Source organism: Hydra viridissima, unplaced genomic scaffold (assembly GCF_058129835.1).
Source record: "Hydra viridissima isolate aposymbiotic clone 2 unplaced genomic scaffold, HvirCarnegie_v1 scaffold_4, whole genome shotgun sequence".
NCBI classification, from domain to species: domain Eukaryota; kingdom Metazoa; phylum Cnidaria; class Hydrozoa; order Anthoathecata; family Hydridae; genus Hydra; species Hydra viridissima.
In genome coordinates this window covers 10,311,296-10,326,336 of record NW_028324303.1, presented here as the reverse complement: position 1 = coordinate 10,326,336, position 15,041 = coordinate 10,311,296, and the positions used below count along the sequence as shown (strand labels likewise).

At 30.1% G+C, this 15,041-nt stretch overlaps 1 protein-coding gene and 1 long non-coding RNA gene across 7 annotated transcripts; both read left to right on the top strand.

Annotated features, from left to right (window-relative positions):
• The first annotated feature begins 392 nt into the window (after positions 1 to 392).
• On the top strand, positions 393 to 3,732 carry LOC145183106 (heat shock protein HSP 90-alpha-like). Its single transcript, XM_090085857.1, has 8 exons — positions 393 to 779; positions 971 to 1,267; positions 1,364 to 1,594; positions 1,710 to 1,847; positions 1,929 to 2,244; positions 2,423 to 2,982; positions 3,092 to 3,482; positions 3,568 to 3,732. Exons 1-8 carry the CDS (start codon positions 648 to 650, stop codon positions 3,657 to 3,659), a joined length of 2,157 nt encoding a protein of 718 aa, XP_089941983.1. The 5' UTR covers positions 393 to 647; the 3' UTR covers positions 3,660 to 3,732.
• A 6,078-nt stretch (positions 3,733 to 9,810) lies between these two features.
• On the top strand, positions 9,811 to 13,712 carry LOC149889829 (uncharacterized). Of its 6 annotated transcripts, none has more exons than XR_016452010.1 (7): positions 9,811 to 10,076; positions 11,632 to 11,699; positions 12,328 to 12,491; positions 12,567 to 12,631; positions 12,944 to 13,041; positions 13,197 to 13,294; positions 13,383 to 13,712. It is a non-coding gene; the product is annotated as an uncharacterized LOC149889829 (long non-coding RNA). The 6 variants fall into 6 exon arrangements; XR_016452009.1 differs by lacking the exon at positions 9,811 to 10,076 and adding an exon at positions 10,826 to 10,927; XR_016452006.1 differs by lacking the exon at positions 9,811 to 10,076 and having other exon boundaries at positions 11,459 to 11,699; positions 13,383 to 13,431; positions 13,608 to 13,712.
• Positions 13,713 to 15,041: the final 1,329 nt, after the last annotated feature.

The following is a 15,041-nucleotide window of genomic DNA, read 5'->3' as shown; positions in this document are numbered from 1 at the left end:
GTTTCTGTTTGAAATTAATAAAAAAAGGAACAGCGAGATGATTTTTACTTAATGTAAAAATTTTTGAAAAATACTTTCCTACGATTTATATTTCATACTTTAAATAATGTTTAAGTATTTGTTATAAGTTCAGCTTCTTATATACTGAAATGCCCATCTAGATGTATTATTTGTTAAAAAAAAAAAAAAAATACAAAATCTAAGGAAGTTAGTAAGCGCAGTTTACTTTTCAGATGCATTTATTTTCATAAAAATTAGAATGTATAAATGGTTGGTTCAATAACAAAGTTCATGACTCAAAAATTTGTTATTAGTCCCATTAAATCTTAATTTTAATTACAAAAATAAGTTAGTCTGACGTATGGCTTCTGTTTTTTTCTTTGAATTACTAGAAATTTCGAATAATTTGTTTCACTCCAGAACTTTCCGGAAAGTCGACAATTTTTCGAAATTAACCAATCATATATCGCAGAATTTTTGTGAACCAATCAGCTCAATTTATTTTCATCAATGGTTTTTCACGTAGCTGCTTACAGACCGTCATCAAAATAGTATAAATTCTTTCCACGCATTAACATGTGCATATATTTACAGTGCAGCTACTGAACTCATTCCTCGAAACTAGAGAAGAAGGCTTACTTAAAAAAATGGTAGAAGGTGGTGAAGTTGAAACTTTCGCTTTTCAAGCAGAGATCGCTCAGTTAATGAGCTTGATCATAAATACATTCTACTCCAACAAAGAAATTTATCTGCGAGAGTTGATATCTAACGCTTCAGATGTAAGTAATTTCTATTTAGCTTCCTTTTGCTGTACAACTCTTTATGCCCTAATATTCTTCAAGATGAAACTGCACTGCTATGAAATGGCCTGAGTGTGCTAAAGTTTTTTTTCAATTCTTTTTTTTTTTTAAAAAAATTCCGAAGAAAAAAAACGTCAGCAAACAAACTACTAATGTTTTCTATAATTTAGGCATTAGACAAGATCCGCTACATGTCACTAACTGACCCTAGTGTCTTGGATACTGGAAGTGAACTAAAGATAGACATAATCCCAAACAAGGATGAGAAAACTATCACAATTTTTGATACTGGTATTGGCATGACAAAAGCAGATCTTGTTAACAATCTCGGCACCATTGCCAAATCTGGAACAAAAGCTTTTATGGAAGCCCTGCAAGCTGGTGCTGATATATCAATGATTGGTCAGTTTGGTGTTGGCTTCTACTCAGCATATTTAGTTGCAGACAGAGTGGAAGTGATAACCAAAGTAAATAACTTTAAGTAACATTTAAGTTGTTAGCCTAATAGAACTCTGGGATGAATCTGAGTGTTAATACTTAATTCAAAAATTATTTAATTTTAGCATAATGATGATGAACAATATATTTGGGTCTCATCTGCTGGAGGTTCTTTTACTGTCCAGCGAGACACAATAAATGAACCTATTGGTAGAGGAACAAAGATCATTCTTCACATGAAAGAAGATCAACTTGATTTTGCTGAAGAAAAGAAAGTCAAAGACATAATAAAGAAACACAGTCAATTTATTGGATACCCAATCAGTCTTAGAGTGCAGAAAACCAGAGACAAGGAGGTTTGTCCTTGTTATTCTTTTGAACTTTTGTATTAAGAGTGTCATGCACATCTATTTTGTATTCTAAGAATCTGTGAAGAATAAAAAAATTAAATTCAAATGTTTAATCTGAAAGGTAACAGATGATGAAGCTGAAGATGATGAGGCTAAAGAAAAAGCTGAAGAGAAAATTGAGGATGAAGATACCCCTAAAGTAGAAGATATTGGTGATGAAATGGAAACTGATAAAAAACCAAAAAAGAAGAAAATAAAGGTTTGTTACTAAGACCTATTAGTTTTTTGTTTTGTTTTACACCATGTGTATGTTAATTAATATTTAAGTTAATCTTTTTAGGAGAATTACTCCGAAATGGAGCAACTAAACAAAACAAAACCACTTTGGACTCGAAATCCTGATGATATTAGTTCTGAAGAATATGCTGATTTCTATAAAAGTTTAACAAATGATTGGGAAGAGCACCTAGCAGTAAAACATTTTTCAGTTGAGGGTCAACTTGAATTTAGAGCTATCTTGTTTGTACCAAAAAGGGCACCATTTGATTTATTTGAAAACAAAAAACAAAAAAATTCAATCAAGTTATTCGTCAGACGTGTTTTCATAATGGAAAACTGTGAAGAAGTTATGCCAGAATGGCTTAACTTTGTAAAAGGTATTTCTTACTCATTTATGGTTCTCATAAGTTAACTTATTAACAATGATGACAATTGAGGCTTAATATATGAAGAGTTTTGACTCGAATGATCTTCAATATTTCTGAGTTAATTCTTCTAAGAAAGCTCAAGTTCTACCTTTTTCTTGTAAATACATTATTACTTATTATTCTCTAGGTGTTGTGGATTCTGAGGACCTGCCTCTTAATATATCAAGAGAAATGTTGCAACAGAGTAAAATTTTAAAAGTAATTCGTAAAAACCTTGTGAAAAAATGCTTAGAACTGTTTACAGAAATTGCTGAGGATAAAGATAATTATAAGAAATTTTATGAACAATTCAGTAAAAATATAAAATTAGGCATTCATGAGGACTCACAAAATCGTTCAAAGGTTGCTGACTTGTTAAGATACCACTCTTCAGCATCTGGTGATGATCTCACATCTCTTAAAGACTATGTTTCTCGAATGAAAGAAAATCAAAAAGACATTTATTACATAACTGGTGAAAGTAAAGAAATAGTTGCTAGTTCTGCATTTGTTGAAAAAGTGAAAAAGAAGGGATTTGAGGTTTTATATCTGATTGATCCTATTGATGAATATGCTGTTCAGCAACTAAAAGAATTTGATGGTAAAAAACTTGTGTGTGTTACCAAGGAGGGACTAGAATTACCAGTTAGTGATGATGAAAAAAAAAGGCAAGAGGAACTGAAAGCCAATTTTGAAGAACTGTGCAAGGTATATCACTCAAAAGTTACAGTAAACAACTTGCTTTGTTCCTAAAGACTATTGACTGGTTGTTGTATTTTTCTTTTTTGGATTTTAATTCTCCCTGAATCTCTTATAGGTCATTAAAGATATCTTGGACAAACGTGTTGAAAAAGTTACTGTTTCTAATCGCTTGGTTGACTCACCATGCTGCATAGTTACCAGTACTTATGGATGGTCTGCAAACATGGAGAGAATTATGAAAGCACAAGCTCTTCGTGACACAAGTACAATGGGTTACATGGCAGCAAAAAAACATCTAGAAATCAACCCTGAACATAGCATAATGATTGCTCTTAAAAAGAAAGTTGATGCTGATAAAAATGATAAATCAATTAAAGACTTAATAGTTCTATTATATGAAACTTCACTCCTTTCCTCTGGCTTTTCACTTGAAGATCCTCAAAATCATGCTGCTCGAATTCATCGCATGGTAAAACTTGGTTTAGGTGTAGACCAAGATGAAAGTGGTAAGTTTGGTAATCTTTTTCTTTAAGTAAGATAACCTTATTTAGCTAAATACAGTCTATTTACACTTGTTTTTATTTTATATAGCTGTGGAGGAGATAGCAACAGATGATGTACCATCTTTAGAAGGCGAAACAGCACAGGATGACGATAAAGCGAGAATGGAGGAGGTCGACTAATTCCCTAAGTGAAATATTCTACGTGTAAATGATCCTACAATTTTATGTACAGTTTTTTTTTACATATGGATGAGACTTTTAAGATTTAATTCTTCAGCGTTCCGTTGTATCATAATTTGATATGAAAGATGATATTAAAAAAATTTGTTGTTTTTCCTATTTTTAGTAAAACATTTAGAGGGGGAGGGAAAAATTCAATTATCTTTAAAGGAATATAGTACAACCATTGTGAAAATAAAACAGACTTGAGGACAACTCTAAAGAAATTTGGCTACAGACTGATCAATTTTCTTATGCCTTAACCACATACATCAGTAGTTAACTTAGTTACAAACGCCTCTTAAAAGGTTTGCTGTACGCTTAACAAATTAGTCGCGCAACACTCCCAAAAGAGACTCCTGTTAGCTTGTCTAAGGTGGAAAATTCCTGAAATTTTTTTTTGAGTAAATATCAATATTTTATAAATTTAACTTCATTTACATAAAGTAAATAACAAAATAAGCTGAAAAAAAAAACAAAAATTTTTTTGGATAAAATGGTACTGTAGCAGGTGCCGAAAACACTCAAATATTGAAAGACCCCGGCCAATGTATCTTAAGATGTACACAATTTTAACAAAATCTTTTTTGCATACTTGTTCTAACAAGGTAGTTCTGTGATAGGAACGAAGCAGATTTTTCATAATTTTTAATAGGCTTATATATTGGACCAAAGTACATGTAAAAAATTTAACCAAATTTTATGACTTTGTTGACCTATTTAAGGACTGGATTCAATTTTTTAAAAAATCTGTCACGTTTAAATCACAGAAGACAATCAAACAAACTCATACTTAAAATTTTAGCTTAACACCACTTTTAGTTATTTAGATATGCTGGCCGGCGTCTTAAAAACTCTTCATCTGAGAAAAACAGCTTTTAAAAATGCTAACAAATTTCAAAATAGTGTAAATAAATATGCAAATCTATATATAATAAAAAAAAATTTAAATCTTAAAATGCACTAGTTTGATATGGGTTTTGCTCTTTTTCAAGAGATTTTTCATATCGACTATTCTTTTTTCCACGAATTACTTGTCTGCGTTTCTTTGCTCGTTCTGTGCTTTTATATATGGCTAAGTATAATCGCTTTTGATTAACTTTTCAACATTCTTCTAACAAATACTTTCCAGGTCTTAAATTCATTTTTTCTAAAACTAAAACACTAGCTTGTCTACCAATGTTAAAATGGGCAACTGCATCAAAAGTGCAACATCAATAACATTGGGCACATGGTCTGGAATAGAATTTAAAATAAGATCACTCTTCAAGTCTTTTATTTCTTGAGCAGTACCCATTACAGTGTCTTCAGCTACAGATTTTACTGCATTAGCTAGTTTTATAACAATTTTATTATAATCATTAGCAGTCATTGGTTTAGGCATGTCCATGAATGAGACAAATCTTGAGAATCCAGAATAGCCTTGACTACATGATCTCATAGCATATACAGCCCTGGTGTTAATATCAAAACATTTTTGTATATTCAACGTTGGGATGTAAATTTCTCTTGAATAACCACATACACAGTAGTTAACATAAAGACAAACCTTTTCTTTTGTTTTCATTTTCAGAGAGAAACAACTTAGATGACATACATTCTGGACATCTAAGAGTAGAAACTACAGAATTTAGTATTTCTAAATCTATAAAATGGTATTCAGTAATTACATTACTAGATAACTTTGGTCTTGATGACGAAATTTTTTTTATTTTTCTAGCAGAAGCACATATTTCATCAGAATTAATAAAGTTAAAATCAACTGGTTTCCCCATTTTTACATTTACATCTTCAACACTTGTAGTTACATATATGTTCGTATCTACAATATTCGATTCCATATTTACATCCATGCCAACATTATTTATAACTTAGTTCTTTTTTACATTAAATAATTTTTTCCTTTTATTATTTTTAGCTCCTTCTTTAACTCTGCAAGCCTTAGCCATTATAGAAGATCTATGATATATATTTATGAGCTTTCCAGTAACTGTTTTTATACTCAAGTTGTTTTGAACAATGGAAAATACAATTTACTTGATAAGATATATTTTTCATATAAAAAATAGGATTTTGGACTATTTTTTAGTAAAGGCAAAAAATAGTGCCGTTGTTATGGCGGTTGTTAAGGAAGCGTAAAATACTAGGGTTCAATAAAATCTATTTTAATGAAGATCTAGAGCGAATTTTCAAAAATGGTTTTCAGATTGTGAATCTCTGATAAATTTTGCACAAAACAAGAAAATAATATTTTTTTTTCAAAAATTTAATATTTCTGAGGGGTTTTCCACCTTAACTTAAACTGACCTAAAATTTATCTCAATAGTAAACTCTAATTACTTCCGCAATGTCTTATGGACCTGAACATCGGCCACCTTGAAATGAAAGTTCATAAACTTAAACTAACCCATAGTTAAACGTCAACAAATATGCAGCAAGTCTAAAAAACCAAACAAAAATTAGTTTAAGACATCTCAAATCTCTCCTAGAGAACTATTGGAAAGTAGCACAAAAGTTAGTGAACCAAGATCTGAGATGCAATCATAGACATTTGTGTATATATATAACTGAAATATATGTTTACCTATAAGCAAGTTTCATACATAACAAACGTCAGTCAAAACTGTATGACATATTAGTTTAGTTGGTTTTTTTAAAGTTATTGTCCTTTAAAATGGTTAGGAGACATGTCTTTAGCAGATGAGCTTCTTGCTGACTTGAATGCTAGAAGATGTTGATATCAATGAACAACAAAATTAAGAGAACACATGGAAGTTTTAAAAAATATTACAGCACACTAACGATTGTTTTGATTTCAACATAAAAAAGTATTGAATTAGATATATAGCATATGCATCTATTCTCTGCGAGATAAATATGCATTGACACAGCAATATAACAACAAAATTTACACTAAGAAAAAATATACTATTTTCAAATCCAAAACTAAAGGAACTTTTGATAGAATATCATCAAAAGTATATCAGAACAGTAATACCCATTGTTCATAATAACCTTAGTACATCAGTTAGGAATAGACTTGCTAAGCCTTTAAATTCGAACTTGTTTTATTTGAGGCCAGGCAATTTGAAGGCCCTGATGCAGTTCTTCAGCCTTTCTAAACCTACTATGCAAATGTACCTTAGCATCAAGTTTTTTCGATAAATTCTAGAAAGGATTTAGGTCAGGAGATTGTGCAGGGCATTGCATTACAGTGATTTTGTTTGTATCAAATCATGATTTAATGAGTTTGATGTGTGTTTGAGATTATTGTAGAGGCATATTTTTATCTATAAAAGGAAAATTTGATTCTTCTAGAAATAAGTTATATATGCATTTGTCCATAACACCTTCAATACAATATTGTGGTCCCAATCTACAAAATCTTGAAAAACACCCCCAAACCATCAAGCTTTGCCACATCCATGTTTCATAGTTCCAATAGTGTACACTTGTTTTAATCGTTTGTCAACTGGCCTACTCACACTTTGTTTACCATCTAAACCTTTCAGGTGAAGGCTCAACTCACTCGACCATGATATTCGTCTCCACTATTCTATCGTCCGATATCTGTGAGCCTTTACAAATACCTAACGTGCTTTTCAAATCTTTGCTGATATAAATAGTTTTTTTGCTACAAGATACAACCCTACATCATCCAAATGTCGCTGTACAGTTTTTTTTTTTAAATACCACGATTTATATCTTTGGCACTAGGAAATGGGTTTTTTTTCACGTATCTAACCTTTTTACGATTAGTATAAGTACTTCATCGGTCATCCACGTAAATGCTCAAGTTCAATAGTTCCTTTGGTTTTACATTTATTTACTAATCCACTTATAACTGCTTTTCATATTTTCTTACTTTTTACATAATTTTCTTTGTGTTGTTCCAGCACAATAATCATTAATGATTTTATGCTTGAAAACCCTGTTATAAACATTATGTGCCATTCTGTCGTCTTTTAGCTATAGTTTTACTGTAAGTTTCTACTAAACAACAGTATTGCTTTACGTAACATAAAACACTAATTATAAAACTGTTACGACTTCCCTAATTAAAAACCCAGAATTGAAATGAACAATTTATGATTAAACTGCAGTGCTGTTCTACAACTTAACAGCATTAATATAAAAGTTCCCTCTGTTTTGAAATGTTTTTTTTATATATATACTGTTTTATATTCATGTAAAAAAAAATAGTTAAAAGAGAGCCATATTAGTGAGAAAATGATGGAAAAGGACAGTATATATCAGAGCCGTCGAGAGATGACGGGGGGCGGGGGGCGATAATTTAGGTAATTTGCCCCAGGTATCACATATGTTGAATTTATCTTAACTTAGTGATTGGTCTGTTTTGAGCACGATTATGCTACTTGTCCTAGCGGTTATTTATTTTTTAATGTGATTTTATTGAGTATTCTTGTTGATATATAAGTTTTAGAAATTTTCTAGTGGATTCTCTATGGTGCCAAATTGTGATTCCGTATTGATAATCTTGCACAATTAAGACATATCGGCAGAAATGTTAAGGAATCTGAAAATAATTCTTCTACTCATAGTCAGCGCTGTAAAGGCTTCCCCCCCCCCCCCCTCCTCTCGCTGCGGCACTGCTCATAGTGTTTCCTATAAAAATTGTGTAAAGGTCCTGAAAATAAAAAATCAAAGTTATTATGGTGATGAATTTTTATTGAGAGGTTTTTGGGATCAAGTTTTAACTGGTAGACAAGAACGAAGAACTTTTTAACATCGAAAAATTTGATTATTTGAAGTCATTTTTATTTGTAAACTTGAAAAGGCGATTGAAAGATTTACGCTTGCTTAATCAGGATAACAATGAATAAGCGGTTCAACTTTTAATGGACAGGTTCAATAATACTCTAAGTCTTATTGATGCTTATATGGAGGATTTACGAAGTACAAATCCAGTCGAAAGTTTGAAGGATGTTACGCAGCTACGTCAAATAGTGGATTTATAAGAGAAGAATGTGCAACGTTATTGTTTTTTTTGTAAACCATACCAGTTGCGCATTGTTCAAAATCTATTGTTTTAAACAACAGAAATTCAATTTTTGTAAAGTCTGTTGGATTCGTCAAAAATTTTTGGTCACGCATAACGAGTCACATCAACTTCCTTCTATTAAAGATAACAGCAATATAACTAAGTTTCAAGCTAATTTTTATATAGATAGACATTCTTAATACTTTAAGAAATGACGCTGTCAATGAAAGGAAACATGGGATAAGATGACGAATGGGGCAAGATGAAAACATATTGTTATCTTCAAAACTCAACTAAATATGAAATCTGACTGTAGCTAATAGGAGAGTAGATTACATCAACTAGATTTATTTATGCTTTCTTTATAAATATTATTTTCGGAATTAAAGATAAATATTAAAAAGGTTTTCCCTGTATTAAGGGGAAAAAAAATTTATCCAGTTGTATTTGATTTATTTCATCATTACTAGGGATGGCACTTTTACTTCCTTTTTTTTTACTTACTCAAGTAAGTAAGCCTTTATGAAAAAGTAAATTGCGTATATAATTGTAAACGTTCAAAAAAAACGAACGTAAAGAACGATAAAATTTACTTATATAATTAGTTTTCCTAAGTAGACATGTGTTATTTTATAACTAAACTGAAATGGCTATTAAAAGTAAATTATTTAAAATTACTTTTGATTACTTAAGTTTACATTTTAAATAACTTTTAGTTAGAATTAAAAGTAATCTATACTTAAAAAGTAAGTAAATTTACTTTTGGTCAACATTTTCTTTGAAAGGATATTCCCAGCAGGCAAAAGACGTCTATAGATCATCTAAAACTACTCTAATTTGCATCTTTCGTAGATGAGTATATTTTAGACGTATATTATTTATCGAAAAAAGGTCTAATTTCAGTGATTCTCTTTTTTTCCAATTCTAGACGCATATTAGATGTATAAACGAGATTAAAACATAGATATCTCTTTTCGGTTACATATAGATGCATTTAAAATGTCTTCTATAGATCAGTTGAAGACAATGATATAAAGATATTAGCTAGATAAGCAACTTCGCCGTTTTTAGTGAAGCCAATTTAATATTGCGTAATATGTTGGAGGCCATTATTATATCGGGCAAAAGCTTTCAGTGGATCAAAGTCGAATGAAAGGAAATTTGCAACTATAAAGTTTTGATTAAAGTTGGAATTAAAGATGATTAGCTAAGAGATGATAAATGTGATGAGTCTACAGCCAATATAAATTTGTATTGGTCAAAGAGGACTGTATTGGCTTACAAACTAAAACAAGCGGCTATTTAAATAGCCACAAATTAAAAAACATATTTAAAAACATATTTGCATTTAGAACTTTAAACGAAAACATCGTAATGTATTTTAATTTTTTATATTTTAAAATTAAATATTTATAAACCCTTAAATAACAATAATTTATTCGTTTGTTGTCTTAATTCAATTGATGACTTTCTTAGCACTTTGTGGTATAATCCTGGGCATATCTAAACATTCGAATTTTAAAGTAATATTCACTTATCTTTTTAACAAGCTGGCTAGAATGTAGATCTTCATTAACAGTCCAATATTCTATGTCATGGCTACCTTTAAATACTTTTTTTATCATAATTTTTTTACACAATGAATCATTTTCTGCTTTATATTTCGGTCAGAGGTGATTTTTGGTTTTTTAAAATCTTTACCACTAATGAAGTTAAATATTTTTTCACATGACTCAACAACAGAAATAACATCCCTTGATGGCAAAAACAAACCACCACGATTTTTTACATTATTTAACGAAGAATAAGAGTTCACATAGGCATGTTCAAATAATAAAATATCAGTTAATGATTGGGCACCAATATTGCAAGAAATCTTATTTATCAACTTTCTGACTATAAAACCAGAGATATATCCCAGTATTGCTTCTTTGTAGTTACTCATTTGAAGTTCATCACAGTACAAAGAAACTTCTTCTAAGTCAATATTGTCCTGATCAAAATTATCAACAGAACACGACCTTTTGCTCCAATTAAGAGAAAAAATAGAACCATTGGAATAGGGTTCAAACATTAGGCAGTTTGCATGATTCGATCCAACTATGGAATTTCGCAGCAGAATTCGTTTTAAAGATGACTTTAACTGTACAACATCAGGATTGTTATTGTAACCATTTTTGCCACGAATGCAAGCAAATAGTAGTTCAAGATGATCTTGGGAATACTTGTAAGTAAGAACATACTTAAATGGTTTCTCTGGAAGTGTCAACAGATCGGTGGATAACTTTTCAGTGCTTTTAGCTGCTATAATTAAACCTAAAACAAAGGTCTTTCTTCTATGTAAAAGTAAAGGAATGCAATTTTTATCAGTCAACTTGCTTAGATAAGTAATTGTATCATTTAAAAAATCTTTCCAATAAAGTTGATCATGAAGATATAAAGGTTTTTTAAAGTTTTTACTATTTGTATTTCTTGAATTTAGCATGTCAAATAATTTGTCAATAACTCGAATAAAACGGATTGTACCATTTGCTCCCAAGAATGATGGATGTTGAGATACCATTAAAAATTCAATTACATCAGCAACAGAGCTGCTGAGAGTTTGGCCAGCTATTTTCACATTCATTATGTGTCGATGAAATTCTATATGTTTTCTTGAAAGTTTGTTTGCAAATTTCAATCCTTCAAACTCTTGTAATTCAAACAAAGCTTTAATGTAACTCCATTTAACATACTGGCCATCACCATCAATAAAAACACCCAAATCATTAAGAGAATTTCTTGCTAATTTAAGCATATGACATGGATCAAGGAAAATGTGTATCAGTTGGTTGTTATAGCCTTTTTAACTGATAATTTGCATGTATTAAGTTTTTTTGTAAATATAATATTGCAAAGTAGTTTATTTACAGTCCAGACTGTTTTTATTAGGATTCCAGTCTACATCATTTGCCGCTGTGATTGATTCTTTGCAAGAAGTTACCACTGATACTGAAAAAGTAAGTTTTTTAACAATGTTATGCCAACTACTGGGAGTGAATAAAATAACAAATGATGTTTTTTTGGGGTTTGATTTTATTCATTCCTTTCTTTTGCCTTTGTATAATGTTGGTGGTCAGTGATGTATCTAGAAGTTATTTAGGGACACAGGTAAAAAGAATTTCAGCTTATATTTTGAGGACCTTTTTTTTAAAAAAAAAAAAAAAAAAAAAAAAAAAAAAAAACAGTCAGCGCACAGCTGTATGGATATTTGTAAAAAAATCATTTTTCCAAAAAACAATATTTGCAGAAAAAAAAGGTCCTTGATTTCTGAATTTGAGAATCAGTGCCCAAATACTTTGAATGCTGTCAGAACAGTCTACATTACCCTCTAAATAGAACTTATATATGAATTATATTTATTTTAACTAATTTGATCTGGAGTTATGGCAGAATATTTTGAGTACCCAAACCGGTATACCAGTGTCAAAATCAGCCTGGATATGTCACTTGGGGTATGTACCCAAACATTGTTAGGATCAATTAATAAACAGCTAATAGGATATTTTTGCTATTTGGTTTCATGAGCTAAATAATAACATTGAGGTAACTACTGACCTTTATTCACAAATACACAATTATTTATAGAGGTGGAACATCTTATTCTCAAAGAGCTGGCTGAAATAAAACTTATTTTAAAGGAGCTTGTTGAAGTAAAGTTTCATGCAACTGGGGTGATGTTGCTAGAATCAGTTGACCAATTGCTAGCACCTAAAAATAATCAAAAGGACAAATCAGAATATAATAACTTGGTATGATCTAATTATATTGTTTTTGTCTGGGTTATTTGAAGGTTCAGGATTAACTCTATATGTTGTATATTTTAGCTTGATAGTTTGAAAATAGTTGGTGGCAGAAAGCCAAGAGAGCATGTTTTCATGATCATAAGAAGGTAAATGACAATTCCAATCTTATTTCAGTTAATCAGAAATTTAATTAAATAGCAGTAAAAAACAAATAATTTTGACCATTTGACTAACAATTACTTGTAACTTGAAAATAATAAAATTTTTGAGTAATTTACTGTAGGTATTTAAACTAGTATCTACATGCAAAAGTAATTTTGTTCGGAGTTTAAATTTAATGATTAAAAATTTTACAATTTATAGTTCATTCAAATAGTTTGTTTCATGTATTCAAATATGTCATTTCAATTACATATTCAAATATATATATATCAGTTTATTGTAAAAATATCTATCAGGTTATTTTCCAATCAGCTACAATCTAAATTAAATCGAAAAGGCAATCAGGAAAAAATAAGTCTTGAAAACCTTGTAAATATCTGGATTGTTTTATGAGGTATAGTTTTAATGTGTATATAACTGCTCTCTGAATTAAAAATGTACTCTTTAGCTCATTTTTGTGCCATACTAGTATTTTTGTCTCCATCATCTTTCTTTATCTATACCAAAGTAAATTATGTAGAATATTTTAAAATTTTTTTGTTTTGACAGATTCCTGTGAATACAATGTTGAATCAATAAAAGATCTAGAAAAATGTTTTTGTAAAATGCTCCTGCTCGTAATCAGAAAAAAAAAGACTTTAATACAGGTAAATTGGTGATACGTTATTGTTAAAATCAATAAAATTATATTTTCAAATTAACTATTATTATTATTATATATTATATCTACTTCAGATAATTGAAGATGAAGAGGTTAATAAATAGGAAAAAACAGCTTAATAAGGTTACTTTGTACCAGAAAGACGTGTTATATCTCATATCTTTGATGTTTTAATGAAATTTGGCAATAAGTCGAGTGAAAGTTTATATATGTTTCATGTAAACAGATTTTTTTAATCATTCTACATGTCTTTTAAAGCATTAGTGCATTTATTTACATGCTATTACATTATACTTTAGATACCGATGCCGAGGAACAGCGAGTTGGCGGACTCAGTAAAGAATTATAGTTTTCTTATTGCAAACATTTGTTTTATAATCTTGGTAAATAAATTTCAACAACTTGAACCTAATTGTTTCTTTACTTGTGTAATTTTTTAAAGACTTTTTAATCTTAACTCAGTCGGCAAAAAGGTATCTAAACTGCATCTAATATGCGTCTGAAAACTAGTCTAAAAGATGTCTGAAATCACGTCGTGAATGAACGCTAAATAGATGTCTATCTTATAGATGTCTTTTAGATGCATTTTATTTGATAAAAGTGCATCTTTTAGATGCATAAAAGATGTGCAATATAGGTCTATTTGATTTATTTTTTTATCGAATAAAATGCATCTAAAAGATGTCTATAAGATAGACGTCTATTTAGCGTTCATTCACGACGTGATTTCAGACATCTTTTAGACCAGTTCTCAGATGCATATTAGATGCATTTTAGACATCTTTTTGCCTGCTAGGTTGTATGAGAGTGAAATGCAGTGAAACAAAGCTTGCAGTAAAGCATACAATACTGCTCAAAAATTTAGCACACATAAGATTTAAGTTTCATTTTTCTTCTTTTAATTGAATTTTTAGGCGGTAAACTTCTTATGCCTTTTCAATTTTTTTTTATTTACAGTTAATTAAAACATACCTTATATAGAAAAAAAAATTGAAAAAAAAGTTGCGTTAATTTTCCCATCTATTTTTAACTTAAATAGAGAATGCTAATTAAAGCGGTGTAAGAAAGCTGCTCATAATTTTAGCGCACTTGCACTTCTATTGTCTTTTAACTACCGCTCTTTACTTTTTAACGTCAAATTTTTATTAAAAAGTTAATTTAACTGTCCATTTTTTCATAAACAAAACTGAACAAAAGTTTCTAAAATATACATAGTATGTATTGCCTCATTTGAAATGGTATTTTTCGCTTAAATTTTGTCCATAATGTGACCAATAAGATGGGAAAAAAATCAATTAGCTCTGAAATAAAACAGCATATTGTAGGACTACACCTTGCTCGAACTCTTAAGTCTGTATTGCTCGAACTCTTAAGTCTGTATCTCGTTCATGTGTACTCAGAACAACTCAGAAATTTGAAAAAACTGGTACTGCTGCAGACAAAAACCGATCTGGACGACCAAGAATCACAATTATCACCGATGATAATAGTATCTATAGAATTGCAAGAAAAAAACCTAAATACTCAGCTAAAGAGATTGCACAAGAAGTGAACTTGGCTCTAAAAAATCATATCTCAAGACAAACTGTAAATAGAAGATTGATCGATCAAAAACTTTGTTGCTACGTTGCTGTTAAAAAACCACTGCTTAAACCAACAGATCGGTTAAAACGTATCAAACTTTGTAGAGCTATTTTGAAAATGACTAATTATGAACTAAGAAGAATAATATT

Coding starts and splice junctions, on each gene's coding strand:
- LOC145183106 (XM_090085857.1), top strand. CDS start 648: ATGGTAGAAGGTGGTGAAGTTGAAACTTTCGCTTTTCAAGCAGAGATC. Junction 780..970: donor TGATATCTAACGCTTCAGAT/GTAAGTAATTTC, acceptor TCTATAATTTAG/GCATTAGACAAGATCCGCTA. Junction 3,483..3,567: donor TGTAGACCAAGATGAAAGTG/GTAAGTTTGGTA, acceptor TATTTTATATAG/CTGTGGAGGAGATAGCAACA.